The following is a 24,425-nucleotide window of genomic DNA, read 5'->3' on the forward strand; positions in this document are numbered from 1 at the left end:
AGAGCCTTCGCTCTAGGTTAACTTTGTGTCACTTTATTTGTTGTAATTTAATAATTAATTGCACATAATTTGCGCTGATATTGTGCTTACATAGTGTATATTCTTAAACAAAAATGTGAAAGATGTGTTTGCAACTTAAATGACCAAAAACAACAAACATACATCAAACCTGGGAAAGGTTCTCTAGGTGAAATACAATGTTGTCATGTGTAGTCTGCAGTGTGTCTTTAAAGGATATTTTGAAGGTGTTGGTGTTAATGCACAGTGCACAGAGGGAAGGGGCTCAGTATGGAACATCAGCTCATTTTTATCCTCACGGCAATTTCAAAGCATCCAATTTTTGAAAACCACAGGTCTGTTCTTTCAGGAGAACCCTGTAGCTGTTGTCTCTAAAGTCAACTTACAGCCTTCTTCTCAGTGAGACTACAGCATCAAACAGGATTCATATGAGCACAAGAAGTCAGTAAGTCGACAAGAGTTTCTTCACTTTTCAGATTCACTGATTTTATCTATTTTCAGTTTTTGCCTCTACATTTTGCAGTGAGGTTTCACATGCAGGAATCATGTCCTGGTGATTTGCTCCTGTAAAGTTTGTACTGACATGAAAGAAAAGTATAAGTCGTGTAAAAAAAAAATCAAAGCTAAATTCAAATTAAAACTGATTTTTAAACACACTGACTCCAAGACCAAAGTAAACTTTGTTACATCTTATGTTCTGGCGCCCTCTGCTGCTGTGGAGGGTCGGTGAAAGAGCTCTGTCTGCCTCTCCCTGCATCTCCATAGAGGAATCTATAACATTTTTTATGGGATATAATGAATATTTATGAGCAGGTCCTTCTCTGATATCAGCCAATCAGCTGACAGCACGGTCAGCATAAATCAGCTGACAGCGTACTTCCTCTGTTCAGTGGTGGCAGTAAATGGAGTTATTTACATTTACGTTTTTAACATTTAGCTGACGTTTTCATCTGGAGTGGGTGCACGGGCGGAGAAAGCTGCAAGTTACTAGTTGGACAACGTTAGAGCTCAGGAGAGGATCCAGGGGTCAGAGGTCACAGCGCCTAATAATGGGTTGAATGGAGAGATGAAGGAAAAGCTAAAGAGTTTGGAAATCTATGAGTGCCAATATTGAAATAAAAATTATTTCAGGTTTCAAAGCTTTATTTTTGTCAAATACATAAGTAATATGTGTAGCGGAAGGGTAGGTAGTAAAAAAATGAGTATGTAAGATAAACCATTAGAAATCTATGAAAAAACTGCAGTGCAAATATGCAATTTGCGAATGATTCACTGAAGAAAGTCAAGCTGAAATGTCTCTTTTCTGTTTGTGTGCTCAGAATGTAGAACAAAGAGCTTAGAATAACACTGCCATTATGATGATGAAATGAACGTTTCATTTTTAAACTTTCAGATTTAAAAAAAAAAATGCAGACCGGACTTTTGTACATGGGGCTGAATTTGATGTCAGTTCATTTCTATTGAAAATTAAATGGGCCTGAACTTTTTAACAGTTATTTAATGATCAGTTTCATGCTGGCTGACTACGACAGACTTCACAAAGAAAGGCCTGCGATAATCCCACTGTTACAGAGGAGTTAAGGGAAGGAACATTTTTAATGCCTATAACTGTAACTTCTCTCTTTAAGACAGGAAGTGTAGTGTCAAAAAGTTAAAGCTAAAGAAGTTAAAGTTCACCAATCCTAATTGTTAAAAGAAACATAGATGCACATATTATGTATTATAAATATATTTTAAATATGTACTGTATATAGCAGAGATTCCTGTTTTTCAACAGAAGCCTCAAAAGTTAGATATACATTTTTAGCCTCTGAAGGCAGGGTAACTGATGACAGACACTGCCCTCTGTAGGTAAGTGCCATTACACACATGCACACAAATTTAAAAATGATGAATTTTTTAGGACAGTAAGTTGGAATTTGTTTAACTTTGATCTGAGCTGCATTAATCTTTTTGAGTGGTCAATCCCTGTTGACCACTGTTTGAACAGATGAAAAACTAATTTGCCTGCTTGTGTGTTTGAATCTCCAGAACTATACAACAACAGATTAACAACAGCCTGTTAAACTGAAGAACTCTCAGCATGTAGCACTCTCATCTCGACAACCATTGCATAGCTTTGTACACACATTGATGTGTTTCTTTTGTCCACCCCATTCATATCATCCAAAAATCCAAATACTAATCCTGTCCTAATACACAGACAGCATTAGCTTTGGCTTTATGTTCTTATCCATGTATAAATGTGTAAAGCTGTTAACTCATCAGTATCAGACCCCCTTTATCATATGTGTAAGCCTACATGGCATAATAACAGAATTTTAGGTATGAAATACTGACAGTGTGATTGAGAATTTATTCAACAGTTTATCCGTAGTTATCAGCGCATTCTCCTGTAGGCGGGACTTCCCACAGACTAGCCAATAGGTCCATAGGACACTGGATGTGCTTTGAAAGGTCGCTCCTCGTAAACTCATCGTTCCCGGCAATATTGTCCAATGAAATTAATGAAAGTTCCTTTGGTCCCACCTTCATGAACCTCCTGGCCAGTCACAATCCTCATGGTTTAGTAAAAGTCTATCCGATAGGTTGGAGGGTCGCATGTAACATGGCGATGGGCCAATTATGAATGAAGGAGAGTTCTCTCTGGCCAATGGGCGTTTAGGACGTAGACGCTGAGCTTATAAATGACAAGGTGACAGTTTGCCCCATCCTACACTCATTGACTGCCGCTGTATGCGAGAGCAGCTAATCCCGGACCCTCCGAAAGCCGTAACGAACCGGTAACATTTGCGTTCATATAACTCCCACACTTCTCTATACCCATTTGGGGTACATTTTTAAATGCATGTGTGTCTGACATTTGAATTACGTCTGGCAGCAGACGTTTGGAAAGCTAGCTATAATTGCTAACATTTGGTAGCTACCAAGCTAGGTCGGCCATTCAATGACTTGGTTCATAAGAATTACTCATGAGCTGATCAGAATGTGTGTTTTCCGCATATCCAAGGAGACAGAAAATAGAGCAGTGGTAACATGAACAGTGAGTCTTGGTGAGCCGCTGTAGCTGTGGTATAGCAAATGCAAGCAGCGGGTCACACACCGGGCACAGCGCGGCCAAGCTGCTTTGACAGGCTGTTGAACGTAAAATGTCTGACACTCTGGGCCTACCGTTCTCTGAATGAGTCTGCCGGTACAAGGACACCCCTGTCGGATACCTTTGGCGTAATGTCGCACCCTGTCATTGCACTATGGTCCGGTTAGGGTTTCTTTTAGCAGGGGGTACACTATGCCTACTTTCTAGGCCCCATGTGACCGTCTGCGGCTCATTTTTGACCTTCACGACTGCGGGCTGGTTAGCTTAGCAACTTAGCTTAGCTCCAGTGCATCCCCTCCTCTAGGACGACAATCAGCTAAACCCAGGTCTAAACAAGTGACACGGTCATGCAAGCGAACCTTCTTTCTGGATTTGCAAATATTAAAATCGTGCTGCTGTTTTCTCAACACGCGGGTATTTATATGTATCGTCACATCCTGGAGTAGGTGAAACTTCCAAGAAGAAATGTCCTCCAGGTTTCAGCTAATGGCGTCTAAAAGTGGGAGTGTTAAAGCCATTCATTCAGCAGCAGGTATGGACGTTTAGCGGTTTTTCTGGAGCTGATCCTTTATAGTAGCAAGTGCAATTGGATTAGCCTCCTGTCTGAACAGGCCAGCAGCAACAGATCAGACCTGCACTGATCTTTGTTCAACTTGTTGCTAGACTTGACCATTGCATAGTCCAGATCTCTCTTTCTGTTACCAAGGCAAAACATAAGTTTTATTTTAGATGGATGACTTCATGTGCAGGAAATTGTCTTACATGAGTATGTGTGTACTTTGACCCTGAGCTGAATGTAAGGCAGTAAAGAGCAAACTATGGCACAGAGCTGTAGCCTTCACCTTCTGAGTCCTCATCTATTCACACTCCGGCTGAACAATATTTTGAATTCCCTGTGAAGTTGCCATATTTATTATCCATAAGTCTTTGTTCCTAAAGTATGTGTTTTGCAAGTTTCATCTGTAATACAGTAATGTGTACCATCTAGTTTCGGTGTCTCAGGTTCACCTCCAGCATGACCATTAAATGTCCAGCTCTCTTTTGTGTTCATCATATAATAATATCTGCCCATAAGGACCGGTCTGCCCCAAAGGATCGGTGTTGATTCCTGTGAACATACAGCCTTTAACCAAGTCTCTCAATTGATCTGTCAGATGGGACTGTGCATGAAAACACTGACTGAAGTTGTATATTTGTCCTCTCTCCAGGTTCCAGCCATGTACGCCTGCGCCAAGTTTGTCACTTCTCCTGCTGTGGTACGTCAGCTGTCATACTCTGAATAAGATCATGTTTTTAGGCATCTAGAACTAAGATTGCTGGGGATGTTCAAAGTATCTAGCTTTGAAAGATGGTTCAGATATTGATGTAACCATGAGTAGCGAATTATGAAGGTTTAAACTGTCATATAGCGGATATCTTGTTAATTTACTTATGTGAAGATGGATATAAATCAACCTATACAACCGTAAATCTGAAATTTCAGTGTCATGACCCCAAACAATGACTTTTAACTGTTGCAGTTGTCACTAGATGGCAGCCACATTTGTTCTATGCTCTCTCTCAGTTGCAGTCAGTGGCATTTCCATGTCAGCTGACCCAGCAGCATGTAGAGCATCTCAGTCATGGAGATTTTGTGTAGGGCAAAGTTCCATATTTACAACTGACACACTGACTCTGAAACGATTTACATCAACAGAAAAATAATCTGCAACTATATAGATAACTGGTTATTAAAATTCAATAAAACATTGCCTAACATTTTCTGTTTGGCTTCTGTCTCAGCTTCTCAGATGTGAGTATCAATTGATTTTGGTATTATTTGCTATTAAAGCACCTGCAGAGACCTTAATTCAGGTCTTTCTTCTTGTGATATTTGTAAGAGAAAATCACTAAGATGACACACTGTGGATGTGCTGTTTAAAATACGGTGTCTCAGGTTGTGTGTGTGTGTGTCTGTGTCTGTGTGTAATGGGTTTGCTTGTCTGTCTGTAGCTGCGTGGGGGGTCCAGAGTCCTCGCCCGGCCAGTCTCAGTCTCCTTCTTCAACAGACCTGAAGCCACAGTGGAGCAGCAGGTCAGTTTCATATAAACGACCTTCCACCCTGTTATTTTTTGTTTATTTTCTTGCTAACACAGCTAATTTACCCTGGGATGTGCATAGAGATGGACAACAGTGATCAAATCTGTTCCGAAAGTTCGTTCCAACGCTGTTGCAGATGTTCCCACAGATGTGTTGTGCGTGTAGGTTCCTTTGCTTTCACCTTTTATCATCCTGAACCCGCTTGTCTGAAGACTGTGCTATTCCAATCAAGCCACTGTCTCTTTCTTTTCTGCTAAGATAGTTCTAATGTAAGATAGCTTGAAGGTATGACTTGGGTCATTATATTGTTATAGGAGGAACTCACTTTTGTACCATAAATTATTCACTGGATTTTAAACGACTTAAATTTAAACAAAAACAGGAAAAATTGGGTGTTTAAAAACGTGATGATTAGCGTGTAACTTTGAGATCACAGTGTTGTTGATGTGAATGTAGTGGCCTTTTTTCAAACTCAGCTGTTAGTGAGTTATGAATGTGTAGAAAAATCTGTGGGTATAAAGTATATCTCCGCATCACCCACACTGAACTGACCACAAGTCAGAATCTAGCACATTTTTTGGATAGTTATTGTGAAATAAATTATGAATAGACAGTTTCTCTGTCTGAAATATAAAACATGCTTTTTGATTCATCACTTAGCAGTGGTTCACTAATGCTTTTGCATTGCATTCAATTGTTTGTCTTTAATTATGGAGTTCAGTTTTGTTGTGTGCAGCCCCTCTTACGTGTTAGGTCACACATTTCACATTAAGTGTTTTTTTTTGTTTGTTTTTTTTTCAGCGTACTATAAACAGTGGGTAAATCTGAATAAATCAAATGTACAAGTTTATATTTACATTAATGTAAATATAAACAGCTTCCTGCTTAATATTCAGTATGACTCACTGGCTCTTTGCTGACACATTGCCAAGAAAACCAATGCTGTACTTGTTCTTCCTCTGCCAGGCCTTGTTGCCAGTCAGCCAGTCTGTAGTCCCAGCCCGCTCCTTCCAGACCAGCGCTGTCTCCCGAGACATCGACACTGCCGCCAAGTTCATTGGTGCCGGTGCCGCCACGGTGGGTGTGGCTGGCTCAGGAGCTGGAATCGGAACAGTGTTCGGCAGCCTCATCATTGGCTACGCCAGGTAAGATTTTTACACATCAGGGATGGTGTAATCCACAGCGCCTTGAAGGGTTGCTCAGTGCTTTTGAGCCATTCAATCCCACTTCTGCTGTCACACTCATTTGTTCTAAAACAGTCGTCTGTAATCTGATTTTGTACTGTAATAGGTGACATTGTTAGATGTACACCTCACTGATGGCAGCCAAAGCTGATCAGTACAGCTGCAGCGAGGTCCAGTGTAGTGTCACATCTTTGCACAGTTGTTTTTAGGGCACTTTTACCTTTAGTGGTTACATTTACGTATTTGTAGTTGCCTCAATACCTACTGATGGGGAATAGCCACAACAAACTGATGCTTGAATTTCTGCAGTTATAGTCATTTGACACAAGTGACTTTGTGCTCACAGGTAAAAATTTCTGTCGCAGTGATTGTTCCATGTGATTTGTACAAGCAAGTACATTCTTAGAATTGCCAGCTAGTGTTGTTTAAATAGCATGGGGTCTTAGTTGTGGATTTTAAGGCTTATAAAGAGCGGGCACTGTAAGGTATTACAGTTTTACAGTTTTACAAATGTCCATCTTTAGTATGTACCCTGTAAAGGCTCACTTGACCAGCTGTTTCTTAGCTAGGACCAGCAACTTCCTGGAGTCTTAAGGCAGGTTTAGTTACCTTTGGACAGAGCTTCTGGCCCAGTTTACATATTTACCGTACAGACATAGGAAGTATTATTCTTCACATGACGATAACCATGAAAAACTGCAGCCAGAAAAGGACCAAAGGACAGTCAGAACAAGCCTGAGACACAAGGGTTTCTACACCTGATTCATAATGTAGGAGACATGGATCCAAATGGTTAACACCAAACACTGAGCAGCTGCAGATGAAAAGCGCAGGAACACGTGTCGTTTGTCCTGCACATCACAGTTCTCACTCACTCATGTGTAAACGCATTAGCACTGATCTCACTGAACTCTGGATGTAAGCAAAAGTACACCCTGGTCAGTGTTTGCACACAGACTTACTCTCTCACTCAATTCAAGCTTTTACGTTACCACTGATAACACATTCTGGCACACACACACACACACACTACATGTGTCTTGTGGAAGAACACAAGCCTTGTATCGTTCCTGCAAGACTGTTTTATGCAGATGCGTGTCTTTGTTTGGTTGTAGTGAAATCAACATTTAATCAGCTGTGCACTCAGTTGTGAGTTTATTAGGTCGACCTAGCTAAGACTAATGCAGTCTAATACAGTAGTTCTTTAATAAATCCTCCTTCATGAAGGTTATAATGTTCGGTTTGTGTTGAAACTGCAGATAAAATGTTATGGGCTAAATAAAACACATCCAAGTGCAGCTTCCAAACGGATCATACAGATGAATCAACACCTCTTTAACAGTTTCAACACAAACTGAACTTAATAACCATCATGAAGGAGGACTGAGTGTTGGACTGTTGGATTAGACTGGGTTTGGGTGTAGATGACAAACTGACTGTTAAGTGTGTATTTGACTTTGTGTACCTCTGTGGCCTCCTCCACAGGAACCCCTCCCTGAAGCAGCAGCTCTTCTCCTACGCCATCCTGGGCTTTGCTCTGTCTGAGGCTATGGGTCTCTTCTGTCTGATGGTGGCGTTCCTCATTCTATTCGCCATGTAAACCTGGAAACACACACACACACCTCTTCCCTTCTCTCACCCCCTCCTCTCCCTCCGTCCCAGTCTCCTTTCCTCTCCTTGCTCCCTTCTCCCTCCCTCCCTTTCCATCCGGAGGGGAGTGTCCAGAACGGGAACTCTGAACAAGTCGATAGTCCATTCCAATCAACGGACAAAAAAAATATTAAACGTCTGAGGGTAACACACCTCCAATCCTACATTTTTATGTTCCTACACTTCTCTTTGTTTTTCTGGAGTTTTATGTAAGACCTCACTTTGGTTGAAATAATCTGTCCAAAATAAATGGTTGGGATAACTAAACTAAAAAAAAAAGTCTGGATTATTACTTATTACTTTGTTGCATGTGGTACAGTGAAAATACAAGTTTATCTTGTTTGTTAAATTGTGCTTTACAACAGTTCCCACCATGAGCAAGCACTTGGCAACAATGGAGAGGGGACAAACTCAGAGTAGTACTCGGGGTGTACGGCTGTCTACCCTGACAGGTTGGTTTAAGAGCACAAGTGAGCCTGTATTTTGAGCGCAAAGGTGGGAAGTAAAAGACATATCCTGATAAGAACTGACCCCAGAGTTCCTTACAGTAGAACTGGCAGCCAAGGTTATGCCATCCAAAGTCTTACTTTTCAAAAAAGAGAGGACTAATCGAGGGGGGGGCCCAGTGTCATGCACTGATGGAGAGAATGTGTATGAGAGATGTAACGGAGGAGTAATAAAGTCAGGAGTGGAACTAGTTGCATCTGAGATTAAATAAGCAAACATTTCTAAAGAAGTTTTCACTTTGTCATTATGGATTATTGAGTTTAGATTGATGGGCAAAAATGGCCATTTTTATCTGTTTGAAATGAAATCTACAACACACAGTTAAAGACAGCTTAGTTAAACATAATATACAGCTATACTGCTCTTAAAAAAAAAAAAAAAAAACTAAATGTAGCCATCAGTCTTTCTTTGCTTTATTTAACTCACGTATTTACCACCTTCAAGAAATGGGCAGATTCAGGAATTTTTTATTTATCACCTTCCTTAATAATGCCTTTCAGGACATTTATCAGCTTTTTCTTTGATTATTTATGGATCTAGGAGTTTGGTGCAGACCCTGATAGCAGTCCGGAACTGGTTATAATTACAAGCAGATCGTTTAAGCTAACAGACTATGTCCTTTTTCCTTCTATTTTTCTTTTATAAGAGCTGCACAAACGTGTAGGATTGTTTGGCCTTGGTGGAGGTAGAAGCTCTGCTTATTTAATTTTTAATCATTTAACTCTTAGTGAAAAGGGTTTTTTTTCTATACTAAATCATTGTTATCTCTATAATGACAGCCTTAAACATGAAGAAAGTAATTTACAGATAAACCCAAGATCCACCACAGAGTGAGAGCAACAACATGTAAAGGTTTACATTCAGAATCAAAGATTTGTGACTGCCTGTGACATGACCTTTCACCCCTCAATTCACCATCATCCCAGAAGTGAGAATGTATGTAGACTGACAGCAACAGGGCAGCCACAGTGGATAGCTATGAGGACAGACAATTACCTGGTTACCTTTGTGTCACTTTGCATAACATCAACAACAAGCTAGAGCTGACTGAATGGAGGCACATCTGAATGGGACAGCAGCAGATGATGTCAGACCAGCCATCACGTAAAAGCCCTGCATGTGGATTTCAGAAATTCTCCGTTTATTGAAGTTTCAAGAGGAAAAGGAGAAAGTATATCCTCATTTTACAAGATCTGCTCTCAGTTGTCCCACTTTGGGGAGGGAGCTGTTACAATTTCTGCTCTCTTTGTTTCTGGAATGCCCAGATGTCACCCATAGGATGTCACTGGTGCCCATCTTCCAAAGACAAGATGTTACCTGGAAACTCAGGAGATAGTTAGAAGATAATTGGACCTAATCCAAAACATGGTCGATCAGCATGGTTCTCTACCAGTTAATTCAATCAATTAGCAGCCACGATGGAAAAGAGCAACAGTATAATGTCCTCAGAAGAATGTCCTCCTGTCGTAATTGTGATGTACCACCTGCACTCAGGTATTGGACATATACAGACACACACAGACCTGAGACCCACATCCATAAAACCAGACCCTACATGACCCAAATGGAGAAGGAGGAGGAGAATTTGAACCAGGCTGACTCTTGTCCTGGGAGAACCTGAGTGGGCCTGTGAAGTCCTCTAGATTGGGGGTTACAGGAAAAGAATTAACCTTTACATATTTTTATGTCATTTTAATGAATCACTTGTCTGATAGACTTCACTGTGGGGGCAGATCTATGATCTGTGAGTTGATCTATATTTAATCACATTTTTCTTCCAATAAATACTTTGATTTAATAATTATACAATTTAATTTTGACTGCATCACTCTCAGCAGTACCCCTTCAAACAACCAAAGTCAAAGAGGAATTTTACTTTGAAGGTCTCCACCGGATGTCCCGTGTGTTATAATGTAGGAGTAGCTTGATCGGTGAGAAATCAGATCCTGAAGTTGCGTTATGTTGACGGACTGGTGGCGATGTGATCGGTATAAAACTCAATATTCTGACACCATATTCCTTCAAACCGATAAGAACCGAGCGGAGAACTGATTGATAAGCCGAAGCGAGGCAGACAAGGTAATTTTGGTGACGACTTCATACTTTTTTGGAGGCCTGGGGAGGAAAAACACTGTTAAGCTAACGATAAATAGCCACCATGTCGTGGGAAGAAATACCTTGTTTTCTGGCCTCGCCACTGGGTTCGCCTCTACCCCGTTCGTCTGCTCTGTGATCCCATTGGACAGCAAAACAAGCAGAGGTAACTTCGCACTTAACTGTCAATACAGCTAACGCTAGTTAACAGTAAATTAGTCAACACCAACGATTTTGCTCTAGCTTGCTAGCTTCCGAGCCATGGCGGACAGCTTTGGAGAGGAGTCCAGCGGCGGTGCCCTTGGCTTAGGCGTTACCGGACAGGGCAGTGGAGCCTCGCTGCTGCCGACTTTGGCTAACTCCCTCCCGGTGGGAAACTCGGCAGCAAGCGGTGTTCACTCCAGCTCCAATCCGGCCTCTCCTTCGCCCGCTGCGGCCGCGCATAGTGGCCTAACCGCTGTGGTGGCCCCCATGTCCGCTGTCACTGCTACACCTGCCGGTTTTGGAAACACGTTCACCCCCGGCACCTCGCCACCGGTAGTGGCAGTGTCTCCAACCGTACACTCCTCCTCGCCTCTCCCCGGTATTGGGCTAGGGATCGGCGGGGTGGCCGGGGTGGCAGGAGCGGGCCTCCTGTCCCAGATCCACGCCACTTCCTGGGACCCGACACTCAGTACGGACTGGGACAACGAGAAGGCTTCCCAGCAGTGCATCCTGAGGATAAAGAGGTAATAAAAACAATCCAACGGTAAAACTGTTTTGAAAAAAATAATTTTACGTTTTCAGCTGAAAAGACGTGTAAAACCTCAATGAGCTGCGTCAAATCGAAAGTGAAAGCTTTTTTCTCTTAAAGTTCCTGTTGTCACTGGAAACCTTTAGGAATTTCACAAATTATGGCACATTTTAACTGTTACACAATAATACACATTGGGACAGTGGTTCTTAAACGTTTGTCATGTCACGTCCTAATGAACTTAAAAGTTATTAAAGGGTCAGTTCACCCAAATAACTAAGGGACATTTCATTTACTGCGTGTGGTATTTTTTCAAGTATAGTCTGTTCAAAGAGATAATCCTGTGGACTGTTTGAATCACTTGCAATGATTTTCTACCAAAGAACTAGTCCCTATGAAAATTCTTGACAGAATAGTTATTTGTGGAAAAGTATTTGGAAATATAGTAGAAAAACTTTGAATAACAGATACCGTTGTTAGATCTCTATTTAAGATTCCCTTCATCGCTACAGTCACTTTGCCCTTTCAGAAACCTGATCTGTCTCCTTCCTTCTCTGCCTAACTGTCTGTCTCTGCAGGGATATCATGTCCATCTACAAGGAACCTCCACCAGGGATGTTTGTCGTCCCCGATCCTCAGGACATGACCAAGGTAAAATGCCAGGTCCTGTCTGACAAAGCATTCACACCACGGCCCCTTGTACACTTCAGATAAATGTTCTGATAAAATCCAAATAAATCTGATCAGGAATCACCTCAATGTTACAACAGCTTGGCGCAACATCTGTATGATCATATTTGAACATATATGAAACAGCTGGGTCTGCTTTCTACCTGTTGTTCTATGAGACAGGAAGAGCAACAGCTAAACTCAGAGCAGCTTCTGTGTAAGTTCAGTTGTCATTATCACAGGGAACAGATCCTGTAGAGGCTGCTTGCACAGTACTTCATCTGTGTGAGGTGTAAAGATTACAGATGCGGATGTGGACAGAGACAGATGCATTTACACCCTTTCAACACCTGGCTAGAAAACCTCTCAAAGCACCTACCAAGGGGATTTTTCACACTGTGCATGAAATGACTCAGTGTAAATGGGGTGTATGATTAACTGTATCAGTGCTTTGCTTTGCTTTGCTCAGCTCTGATTGATTTGTTTGGAGCTCCACACTGCAGCTGCAGAGTTTGCAGCCTAATGATGTGTATGCTGATCTGGTGTTGTTTGTCCTTAAGTTACACTGACAGTGTTTATTTTATTGGGATTGCTGTGACCTAATATTAACCCCAACAATGGAGAATTCCAGTTAATCACAGCTTGGGTCTTATGTTTGTCGTTGTGTCGTCATTCCTGTCAGTTAGATCGAATTGAATAAAAATAACACTGTACTTGTTGAGATCTAGGATTGAGGCGTCATCATTAAAAAAATAGACGGGTCCCATCTGAGTTTGTTGTAGCAGTGTCGCTCTGCGCACAGATCTCAACAGTTACTCATGTGTGTACAGTGTAAGCAACATTACACAACTAAGATCCCAGTTGTAAATAACCAGATCTAAACCCAAACATCTTTGAATATGTTCACAGAAAAAGCAAAAGCAAGCAAAGATATGTGGCATATTTCATATTAGACATGTAAACATCGGTGTGTGTGTGTGTGAGGCTTTAATCTAGCTGCTGGACAACACAATGTGAACTATCTTTACAATATGAACATTTAGTTTTTTTCCTGCAACTGAATAAGCAGCAGTAATAACTGTTTCCTGTAAATAAACATGATCAAAAATAGAATCCAGAGATGAATCTTACAAAGTTACCTCAACTCAAGCTCCGCGTGTGGCTTTCAACCGCATCTCACTGTCTTTGACGGCAGATGGAGTTGGCCCAGTTGTCATAGCGATGGGTCAGCTGTCATACTCAGGTCACGTAACTGAAACATCTCCATGACAACAGAGCAAACTCCATATGCTAACGAAGACAGAGAGTTGCATGTGAAAGCAACTCTTAAGATCGTAAGTGAACCTTAAGGTAATTTTGTCAAGGTTTCTAAGATCCTTTCATGCTGAAAAGATAAACTGATAATGAAAATTGTTGCCATAGTTGCAGCTGTACAGTTATTTTGAACACTGTAGTTAATACTCATGGTTAAATTATTCATATATTGCCTGTGGAATGTGGGAGTGGGTAGCATCAGGATGTTTTCCTGCATGTATCACACTTTGACTGTCACAGTGGGCTTTTCCAGTTTAACTAGTTTTGAAACCAGACTGGAAACCAGCATTAAGACACATGGAAGGAGTGAAGTTTTTTTATGGTTGAAGAATCACTGACTTAATGTTCCTCTTAGTTGAACATTTGCTCGTCGCAGTGGAGTCTGATGTGGGTATTTCATCCATTAATCCAACGTCTTTACCTCCTGAAATCGCTTTTTTCGTTCTCTCCTTCCCCGCAGATCCACGCCCTGATCACAGGGCCATTTGACACGCCATACGAGGGCGGCTTCTTTCTCTTCCTCTTCCGCTGCCCCCCCGACTACCCCATCCACCCACCCCGGGTCAAGCTCATCACCACGGGACACAACACTGTCCGCTTCAACCCCAACTTTTACCGCAACGGAAAGGTCTGCCTTAGCATCCTGGGGTGAGTCGGGGTTCATTCCTGTCATAGCTTTTAGATGTCTCACCAGGAATCCATCGAGGATGGTCGGCCATGATGATGAACAAGTTATGTTAGGAAACACTTGTGATTCATGTGTTTCTGTCTTACAAGTTGCAGTGACCATACTGTAAACTACTATTTGTGTGTGTGTTTCTGTGTAGGACATGGACAGGTCCTGCATGGAGTCCAGCCCAGAGTATCTCATCTGTCCTCATCTCCATCCAGTCTCTGATGACAGAGAACCCCTATCACAACGAACCTGGATTTGAACAGGTAGACTGTGTGTGTGTGTGTGTGTGTGTGTTTGTTTACATCTTAAAAACAGCAGTAACACATCTTTGTTAGAAACTAATGACAGAACCAGTGCAGCTTCTAGCACCTAAGCACACTGCGCCAGTATCCTGTGGGAACAGGAGCCAGAGCTGATTAACACACCGTACTATCCAAAGTGTGCCAAACTGAAAAAACAAACCCAAGCACAAAGTGTCTCATCCATATGTGTCAGTTTTTCCTGAAAAACCTCAGAACACCTCGTTTTTCTCTCTGAAACACTTCAGTCAGCTGTGGGAGCACATATGATCTGATGTTATATAACATCAGTGGAACCACCTCCATCCTTGTAGTTTTACATGTTGGCACTGTTATCGCTGTTTGATAGCAAAATGCATTTACATCAGTCAACAATAGAAGAGGTGCCATTAATATAAAGGTTATAATATAATATAAGAGCATCGTTTAAATGACTGAAATGTTATGTGTCTGTTTTACACAATGCTGTTGTTTTACTGGTTGGCTCCACCTGCAGTAGAAGGTTGATAGAATGAAGCAGCTCCCACCTAACACCACGGCTTCCTCTTAAGGCCCGGCTCAGCTGTCAGTCTCTCTCTCTCTCTCTCTCTCTCTCTCTCTCTCTCTCTCTCTCTCTCTCTCTCTCTCTCTCTTCCCCCCCCTCCATGCTGTCAAACCAACCCAGAAAGGAGAACAGACTGCAGGACAGAGAGCAAGAAGGAAAAAAAAAAAAAGAAATATAACGACGTAGCATTTGCTCACACTGCCCCCGCTTCTTACTGTAAAAATAGCTTACTACTGGACACCTTTCCTGAGTCTGGAAACACCGACTAGCATTCTCCCAAACACTGTGCGCCCAGCCTACGGTTTACAAATGCACAATAAAGGCAGGAAAAACACACACTTTGGGTTCTGAATCACAAAATCTTACCTGTGTTTGACAACAAACTTTCTCACGGCGCTCAGCTAAAAGCAACCAGTGACAGTGGCTAACACCTAAAGTTATGGGTCGTTCAGTTCAGTTAATGGGAAAGACTTAGAAAATGTAAATATGTGGTTTTTGACTTGTAATGATGACTCTCATGACTGCCGTGTCAGAGCTGAATTACACAGGGCTTGATAAGTTGACAAATGTCTTTAATTTTAACATCTTTTTTCTCTAAAACAGGAAATTAAATTTAATTGGGACGATTCCGTTTGAATAATGATACCAACCAAAGTACCAGCTAATCCATCATCCTCACCAGTGCAGCTCATCTTTGTTTTTTTTTAATGAACTTTGGTTTAAGTTACCAGACAAGGCTCTGCTATGTGTGTGTGTGTCTCAGGAGCGCCACCCAGGGGACAGTAAGAACTACAACGAGTGCATCCGCCATGAAACCATGAGGGTGGCAGTGTGTGACATGCTGGAAGGCAAAGTCCCCTGTCCTGAAGCTCTGTGGTGAGACCAGCATTCCCTCTGCCTGTAACATGTTCTCATCTCTTCTGTCCTTCTCACTTTCTTACCTCTTTTCTTCTCCTTCTTCCAGGAGTGTGATGGAAAAGTCCTTCCTAGAATACTATGATTTCTACGAGGGAGTCTGCAAAGAGAGACTGCACCTACAAGGACAGAACATGCAGGTGACGACATGTTATTTATATTTTATGTATACGTTTTCCTCTGATCTCCATTTGTAATTCAAACCATATCACATATAGCTTTTAAAATGCTAACAGTCTTGGCATTCAGTTGATGCTGCGAGCAGTCGTCAAAATCACAATTACAGCCAGTGGTCTCTAAGACTTTATGTATAATGTAACATTAGCCTAAAGACCTGGTGGAAATCATTTTTCATTACTGTAACCTGCGTTCACTTAAATTATACTAATAAAGAAAAAAAAAGATCAGAGGGGCGTCATACGACTAAACCCATTATTATTCTTGTTACCTTTGATTTCAGCCACAGCACACACCTGATAAGCACTGTATATTGTATAACACTGTACATGTCAAATGTTATGAAATAAAAAAAGAAATCAAATTTATTCTTTATGTGAAGATGCTTCAGGTTTGAGGCTGTTAATGGGGCTTCATGGCATCGGTCACAGCTGTAAACACTAGCTAGCGGTGTGTGTGCCTCTGATGGGGCTTTGAATAGTTTGTGATGACTGCAGCTTCTGCTCATTTATACTGAGCAGGCACAACTGACTGACTGACTGACTGATACACTCATCACGTTCTGTAACAGATGCATTTGGGTGATTTTGAAAATGTTGTAACAACAGCAACAGCAGCATGTTTGATTGTGTTGCTGTAAGTTACTGGAACTGTTAGCAACCAAAGCGGCTGGATGTTTCATGATGCAGATGACAGGCCAGAAACACTGGGGTGTAGATGGTTTTAGCTTTGATACTCAGACAATCAGTGGGGTTTATCCTACTATAGTTGTCAGGAGCGTTAAGTTAACGAACATTGCACAGGTGCTTTTTCCTGCTGTATCCTGCTGTACATGCTCAAACCTGGCTCACGCCTCTGCTTGTTTTCCCGTCTCCTCTACCCAGGACCCATTTGGTGAGAAGCGCGGCCGTTTCGACTACCAGGGCCTGCTGGCTCGCCTCGGCGCCACCCACAGGCGGATACGGGAGAAAAGCCTGGCGGAGGATGACCACAACGACGACGATTCGGACTCAGACACCAGCTCCTCAGGGACGGACCCGGACAGCCAGGGCAGCTCCCAGCCCTGACTCTCTGGATGGTGCTGGACTCAAAGCCAGGCCGAGAACTAAAGACAAAGGGACCTTTTTTTTTGTTTGTTTTTTTTTTTGTTTGCAGTGGAGGAACAAAATCACAGAAGACGACGCAGCACCTATGTGTAAGGCTTTAGTGAGTCCAGGGTTCAGGTGTGGAATCGAGCCTGTGTTGGATGGATGTAGCAGAGAGAGAAGAAATGATAGTGCTCTCCTGAGAATGAAAAAGAAACACCAGCCGCTGGTCAGATGCTGGCAAATTTGGCCTAGAGTGGTGTATTCGTGCTACGTTTGTAGCTAACCAGCTCTCATTTTGATGTCCTCTTTGATTCCAAAACTCAAGATGGCTGAGATCAACTAGCCCACATTGCTTGTGAGATGTTAGTTTCATGTCTCAAACCTTTAAATTCACACTGTAGGATTGGATAAAAGTACATACAGTAACACTCAAAAGCAGCTGTTACACTTTGATCCACAAGTCCAAACAGAAATGTAGTCAGCTTTTATACTCTTTTGCCACTAGGAAGAAAAAAAAAAACTTTCTGGTGGGGATCTACGAGGAGAAGTCCAGGATCTCCCTTAGGCTCAAGCGTGGAGCCAGGTTTGGACAGGGGGATGAAGGGACCTTGGCCTGAGTTGGTTGGAGCAGTGAAAGATGATGGTGTTGATCACAGCAGGCTCTCCTTCAAAGTAGCCTCACTTTCTTTGAATTCAAGAGGGGAGGAAGGAAAGACGGACCTTTCGTGATGGAAGGTAGTCGGAGAAAGCGAACATTTAGCCAAGGCTGTGCGAGTTATGTGCCTTGTCTCCTCTGGCCAGGGTGAAACCGCACCACACCTCTTTCAAACTGGACCTCAGCTGCTTCCACACAGCCAGGCCACATAAAAAAAAAAAACAAAACATCAGCAGCTCTCGATTCTAAATGCAATGATTCCTGTATATTATAGAAAAAGTTCTGCTTGACTCTCATTGTTAATAGTGCTGTTGAACTGACAGTAAATCTGTTTACCAGATAAGAAACCGGACATGAAATGTCAGTTTCATTGACATCCACCTTTCTACCCTTTTTATTATGCTGTTTTCTCATTGTCATGTTGAAACTAATGCTGATTTGCTGTGTGTGGGGTGCGTTGTTCATTTAGAAACCCTGCTGTTCTTCGGGTTACTGGCTTTTGTGATTAAGTAAGTAACTTCACTCACTCTGGGCTCTGGGTGCATCTGTACAGAGGTGCACACACGAGGCAAAGCAAGTCTTATGGGTTTTTTTTTTTTAAACATAATTTCATTTAACACTGTAAGTATTGTGTCAACTACCTTTTGCTGAAAATAAACCCCAACTAATAGCAGTAATTTCAGAAGCATCCCTTTTCACCACTAGATGTCAGGCTCGACACAGTGTCCTCTGAGGGTTGAAGGGCTCTCAGTGAAGAAAACACTCATATAGCACATGTTCAGACTCTCCATGTCTATCTCAGTTCAATACTCACATGCCCATAGATACATCGAAAGTGCTGTTGGTTGCTGTAATCATTCCACCTGTTCGTACCGGCTGTAAAGACATCCCTGTCTCGCCTGACTCTACTGTAAAATCCACAGTCCTCATCCCAGTTCAGCTGAAGTTAGCGATGCTTCAGCTGCGAGTGTCTTCGTCCTGGTAGCGAAGTGTAGGTTGATTTAACAGACAAACATGAGGGCGGCTTCCTCTCATCTAACCCTCTGCCAGAAAACAAATAAGCATACGGTATTTTCCTTCAAGCCCACATACAGACTGTTCGTCCTCAGCATTTTTCATTTACTCTTTTTTCGAGAAGCTCCTCAGCATGAGACGAATGGGTCAGACGAATGAATGATCGTTGTTGTAGCTTCTTTCTGCCTTCCGCTGCCCTTCTGTGTCTGCTTTTAGCTCTCATCAGCCACCTCGATGTGGAGAAAAAGAGCAGTTTGTCTCTGCTGTCAACGTCTTGTCAAGGTTTGCTTCCCATTCAAATGGGATTACTAACATAGGGCATTCCTTTTTTTTTTTTCTTTCTCTTATTACGTTATAGAATGTTTATATGAGAAGCAGCTCCTAGCAAAATATATGTGACTGCCAAAATGTTGATGGCAAATGACTTCCTGGAAGTGAAGAGATCATATCCCTGTTTGGTTGTGTTGTGTTGTGCTTAAAGCAGGGTTCTTCTGTGGCTCGACAAAGGCTGGATTACTTACTGAAGTGATCATTTCCAGGTCTTGAAAACGTTGGTATTGTACAGAAGTTCTGGAAAAAGTACAGAATAAAATGTTGTTCAGTGCTGAGACATGTGACTAGTGTGTATTTTTTATAGTTTGTAGGCGTAAATTGATGGAATCTGCAGTTTTCCTGCACACCAGCTTTCAGTACTAAAATTTTTTTTAGTAGTTACTTTATTTTGTAAATCTTATTTAAAAGCTGAAGCAGGATAGTAAAAATCTTGTCATTTTTACCAAGATAAAACTTATTACTAAACAAAAGACTTAAAAGATAAGGTGGAACCCACAGACTTTTTACAGATCATAACGCCGTGAAGTCAATATGGGATTGATTAAATATAATCAATAATAGAGATTACTGGAAACACTATTACAAAATAAAGAATTTTAAAAAATGAAGCCTGAGAAATAATTAAAACAAATACTGAAGACAAACCTACCAAACAATTTGGAATATGTTGGGGAAGAAATATAAAATTAGAAAGAAAATAATAATTATAAATATAATTATAATATAATAATTACAAATAATTATAAAAATGATAAGCCTATAGGAGAAAGTAAGCTTGTCTGGAGAGAATGAAACTGCTCCCTAAACATCAGGAATTCTAGTTGCAGTTCAACCCACAGGAAGATCCTTTGGGCTTTGTTGTCTGGAGAAATGAAATGGCAGAAAATTTGGCTGGTTGGGGACAAATTTAGTCTTAGTAATAAAGTTTTAAGGATTTCCTTTGAAATTTTGCATCAAAGAAATCCAGCAAAAAAAGACATCTGAGAGCCTTCGAACTGATAGTGAGTATTCTTGCATTTTCTGTGGACTGGAAGAAGATACAAACTTATTGTATTAGTGTGTGTGGATGTTCCACATTATTTAAAAAGGACAACAGGGCAAACACTTGAATTTCAGGATAAAGACTTTTATGCTTTGAAGGAAGTATAGAGATATTTTTGAATATCTGTTAATGTGAATTCCACATTGAATCACAATCAAATTTTGGACGTTTTATTATTAATAATAACATTTATATTTGTAATTTAATTTGTAAATTTTGTTGTAGAAATAAATAACATGCTGCTAATGTACACGTGTTCTCTAAAATAGAGGAATGAAAAAAGAAAAAAGGAAAAAGGCTCACGCGGAGGTGGCAGCGCGAGGGCAGCTATAGACAGCAGAGGGACCTCATCAGTGCAGCAGGTGCGCTCCCGTCAGGCAGGACGCAGGTGAGTTCTTGTTCAGAGAAACTGAATCGTTTCAGCAGACGCCAGGTTAAATGTTTGATACTGTTTCAGCGTTAAAACGGAGAGTAAAACTTTAGAGTTCGTTTTGGGGTTTTTAATGAAAAACGACACTTTTTTTTGCGTGTAGTTTTTTTTTTTTTTTTTTTTTTTTTTTTACCGCGTGGAGCTAATTTAGCTAATATCGCCAAATGTTTGACGAAATACCTCAGAAGGAGAATCAGGAAACTCCTTGTTGGCGATATAAAATGTGTCACGTAGCGTTGTCTCACGCCATGGTAGTGTTTTGGGGACTTGTTCACAAACCTCTGTGTTTTAGATCACCTGTTCCCAGCAACACGCGCGCGCCCAGGTGTCTTCACACGCACACACCCTCCTGTGTGATGTTCCTCTTGGGTGTGTTGTCTTGTTTGGTAGATTTCAACACTGCTGTTGTTTGCTGCTGAATCCACAAAGTGTTGTCTTGACTTTGACTAATAAAGTTATTTTAACTCATTTCTCAAGCTACAACTATTACAGTCAAAGCATAGCAGGAAATGACATATGACAGGCAAAATATAAACACATTGTTTAAACATGAAAATGTAAAATATTAGTAGAAACATACATGTTAAATGAACTGATAAGATTTGGTTCACATCATACAAATGTCATTTCCTGCCACCATCTTTGTTTGGATGTGGAACAAAAGGTTAAGGTGGGGACACAAGTTAAAAAAAAATCTTAGCATCTTAGTCTAATTAAACAACTTTCTGGATTCTTCAGATTTTGCTGGGTACAGGGTCATCACATGCACATACCTCTGTGACTCAAGTATAATGCTAATAAATTCAGTACAAATTGGGGCTATGGTCTTCAGAGCCTGGGACGTTACTCTGGTGTGTGTGTGTGTGTGTGTATTTCTCAAGCCCGTTCTGCATCATATTCTGTGGAGGTGAGGCCAAGATGTAGGATTTGTGTATTGTTTGTAAGATTTTGATACTCGAATTGTGACGCCAGTGATGTAAAGTAAAAATCAGGAATCATTGTTTCTTTCTCTCTGTCACTGCAACATAGTAATCTGCAACACAGCTTAACTGTGAGAATTTTATTAAAGCCTTTAGTGTGGAATTGAAGACACTGAAGAGTGTTTCTCTCTCGTTTACACTGTGTTGACATGCGTATCATCAGCTCCTGCTGGAGTTTCTTGTCCTCACTGCAGGGGACTGCAGGTTTTTAGACGGCACAAAGCACTTGACTTTCCGCCTCCTACTTAACATAATAACTGCACCCAGGCCTCTTGTGTTGGCTTGTAAACACTGTGTTTTAGACCTAGAGAGAATTGCCTCCAGTCACCAAGCAGCCTGTGCATGTTGCTCTGGCACATTCCTGGAAGGAGAGGAGGCAGTGAAAGATGGAGGATAGAAAAGAGAAAGGGAGGGAGCGAGGGAGGGAGAGAGAGAACCAGTCCGTTCAGGTCTCAGCCCTATTTGATGTGATGTCACACAGACATGCATGATACAGTACAGATTGTTCTAGACTACATTTCCCTTTAATAGCAAATCCTTGATACCATCTGCATCTGTTTATGAGATGATGAGATGACATTTGGTTTGGTCACGTTGCACCATGGTCACCATAACTGCTGTGGTTGGTGACTTACTAGTAGTGCTGGATGTACGTATGGGGATGTTCATTTCCCTTTTTTCATGTCCCCTGGCTCCTTGGGTGACCTGTAAATTGTAATCTGGTCCAGCATCATGTAGGGTGCAGTAATTCACTTTATTTCACAGAACTGAGGAGGTTTCCTGGACCGTCCTTTAAGGAAGACTGTTGCCAGAATGAGACACTCCTTTCATTTTAAATCTGGGAGTGACTGGGTGCTTCAGCTGATCAAAGTGCTTTGACACTACAGTTAATACGATTAATATACAACTCAGGTGTGAAATCACCCCCTCTGATTTTTATTTGTTTGTGACATGCCATTTAAATTTGTATTTAAAATTGTGGATCTTTGTCGGAGAGCATTTTAATCAGGATGGCTTGGCATATATGTCGCTTCATCCACTTGCTCCAAAATGACCCATTCATCACAGCAAATACAGTGATTACACATCTTTGTCATCATCTTGTCATCCACACTAAGAGCTGTTGTCTGTTAGTTCAGCAACTGGTGTCCCGGCTGATCCCATGATGCAGCAGCATCGTGCTCTCGGATCACGTCAGAACCATTTCCTCTTCAGAACTGGTTCAGACTGATACACCACAACAGTCCTTTTCCATCAAAAGTGTAATTTGTCTTCATGCTTCCTCATTGTGATGTTTAAAGTCGTTCCAAGTCTTAGTCTTAATTTCAGTACATACTTTCTTTTAAGGTTAAGGTTTCTGAAGTAAGTGGACAGTTACACAAGGTCAAACAAAATCATCTCCGTCCATCATTTTTTGTGGAAAATTTCTTTGCAGTCAATGACTTCCTGAAGTCTTTGACCCATACCCATCACCGGGCCCTTTGTATCATCCCTAGTGATGCTCTCCCATATTTTCACTGCAGCCACTGTTAGCTCTCTGCCTTTATTGAATGTAAGTTGCTTCTTCTGTCAGCAGTGAAATCATCAATTAATGCTAGTGTACCAGTTCCACTGGCAGCCATACATGCCCAGTCCTTAACAGAACCACCATCATGTTTGACAGATGAGTTGGTGGCTTTTGGGTTCTCCACAATTTCCTATGTCCATCATTTTCATGAATGTTGTTATAGTCCATAAAACCTTGTTCCAGAGCTCTGCTGATTTTTTTTGTATATTTTACGTGAACTTCAACCTGACCTTTCTGTTTTTAGGGGGTTTGCGTCTTGTTGATGAGGTTAGTGACCCGCAGTGAGCAGGAGAAAGGTCTTGAATGAATTCACAGAATTCGAACAACAAATTTTTACAACTGACACGTGGCCTTGTGTCATGACAAGGTTAAAGTCGCATTGTTAATCATGCTGTCAGGGCTGTATCTCTCCCCTGTTGGTTGCCTCCTTGACTGGTCAGACCACATACTTCTCATGGTTGTTCTGAACTTCTTCCTCTGTCCCAGTTTAATGACTCAACATGTAAATATTGTACCTGGGTTATGACATCAGCTGTGAGGTATTTTTGTGAAAACGTATCATTATGTATGTCCACCAAAGAAGGACTGATGGAGATCAGTTAGGGGGCATTGTTCATGGGCGACAGTTGGAGGGAAGAAGTGCTTTCCCAACCTGGATGTCCAAGGAAGGTTTTTTTTGTTTTTTTTGTTTTTTCTGAAACTCCTGCCAAATAGCATCAGATTAAAATAGTGATTATGAGGGAGTGTTGAGTGCTGGATGATAACAGCCCTTCTCAGTTCTAGATGTCTTCATTATCCTGTAGGTGTGTCACAGTAATGTCCCAAACAGCCTTGGCCTACAGCTGGAACACTTCACCTTTGCCTTGCAGTCTCCTAAGGTTAAATAGATGCTGATGTGGCTTACCGACCACTGAGACACTTCCAAGAATGGTCCTCTTTGTCAGACTTTGTGGTCAACATCAGTGGACTTGGTGCAGTTTACCTTTGTGGATATCTTTCTGGCTGAATGATCACAGGGAGCGTATGGAGAGATGTTGACTTGTTCAGGCTCGTGCTCCATGCGCCAGTAGAGGCACCACCCAGCAGTGACACTGTGTTGCACAATATTTCGCTCTTTAATAAAACAAAACAGTTGAGTTTTATCAGTGCACTTGTACTGTACTACACTGTAAACAGTGGTAGTCATACAGATGGGTGAATGGGCAGTGCTATAACAGCATAGTTCTGGTTGTGGAAACTGTTCTCAGTGATAAATATGTAGAGTAACCAGAAGGTTGTTTTTGGAAAGATACATTGCTGTTGAATTTTTATTTAAATGTCATTGTTTAGTGCTGTGAGCACCATAAACAAAGTGTCCTTC

General features: G+C 41.5%; 2 protein-coding genes across 3 annotated transcripts; both read left to right on the forward strand.

The window, feature by feature from the left end:
* Positions 1-2,693: 2,693 nt before the first annotated feature.
* atp5mc1 (ATP synthase membrane subunit c locus 1) lies at positions 2,694-8,307 on the forward strand. Its single transcript, XM_041063262.1, has 5 exons — positions 2,694-2,801; positions 4,324-4,371; positions 5,108-5,188; positions 6,161-6,339; positions 7,864-8,307. Exons 2-5 carry the CDS (start codon positions 4,333-4,335, stop codon positions 7,976-7,978), a joined length of 414 nt encoding a protein of 137 aa, XP_040919196.1. The 5' UTR covers positions 2,694-2,801; positions 4,324-4,332; the 3' UTR covers positions 7,979-8,307.
* Positions 8,308-10,463: 2,156 nt separating this feature from the next.
* On the forward strand, positions 10,464-17,928 carry ube2z (ubiquitin-conjugating enzyme E2Z). 2 transcript variants are annotated; one of them, XM_041062816.1, is made up of 8 exons: positions 10,464-10,795; positions 10,873-11,357; positions 11,941-12,013; positions 13,806-13,993; positions 14,173-14,284; positions 15,628-15,740; positions 15,829-15,919; positions 16,841-17,928. In XM_041062816.1, exons 2-8 carry the CDS (start codon positions 10,891-10,893, stop codon positions 17,021-17,023), a joined length of 1,227 nt encoding a protein of 408 aa, XP_040918750.1. In that variant the 5' UTR covers positions 10,464-10,795; positions 10,873-10,890; the 3' UTR covers positions 17,024-17,928. The 2 variants fall into 2 exon arrangements, with proteins under 2 accessions (XP_040918750.1, XP_040918751.1); XM_041062817.1 differs by having other exon boundaries at positions 10,464-11,357.
* Positions 17,929-24,425: the final 6,497 nt, after the last annotated feature.

This window comes from Toxotes jaculatrix, chromosome 18, assembly GCF_017976425.1.
Source record: "Toxotes jaculatrix isolate fToxJac2 chromosome 18, fToxJac2.pri, whole genome shotgun sequence".
Taxonomy (NCBI): Eukaryota; Metazoa; Chordata; class Actinopteri; family Toxotidae; genus Toxotes; species Toxotes jaculatrix.

What these genes read in the sequence shown, in the direction of transcription:
- atp5mc1 (XM_041063262.1), top strand. Translation starts at nt 4,333, where the DNA reads ATGTACGCCTGCGCCAAGTTTGTCACTTCTCCTGCTGTG. An exon ending in TTGTCACTTCTCCTGCTGTG is followed by an intron (nt 4,372 to 5,107) that starts GTACGTCAGCTG and finishes GTCTGTCTGTAG; the next exon opens with CTGCGTGGGGGGTCCAGAGT. An exon ending in AAGCCACAGTGGAGCAGCAG is followed by an intron (nt 5,189 to 6,160) that starts GTCAGTTTCATA and finishes TTCCTCTGCCAG; the next exon opens with GCCTTGTTGCCAGTCAGCCA.
- ube2z (XM_041062817.1), top strand. Translation starts at nt 10,891, where the DNA reads ATGGCGGACAGCTTTGGAGAGGAGTCCAGCGGCGGTGCCCTTGGCTTA. An exon ending in GTCTGCCTTAGCATCCTGGG is followed by an intron (nt 13,994 to 14,172) that starts GTGAGTCGGGGT and finishes GTTTCTGTGTAG; the next exon opens with GACATGGACAGGTCCTGCAT. An exon ending in TACAAGGACAGAACATGCAG is followed by an intron (nt 15,920 to 16,840) that starts GTGACGACATGT and finishes TCCTCTACCCAG; the next exon opens with GACCCATTTGGTGAGAAGCG.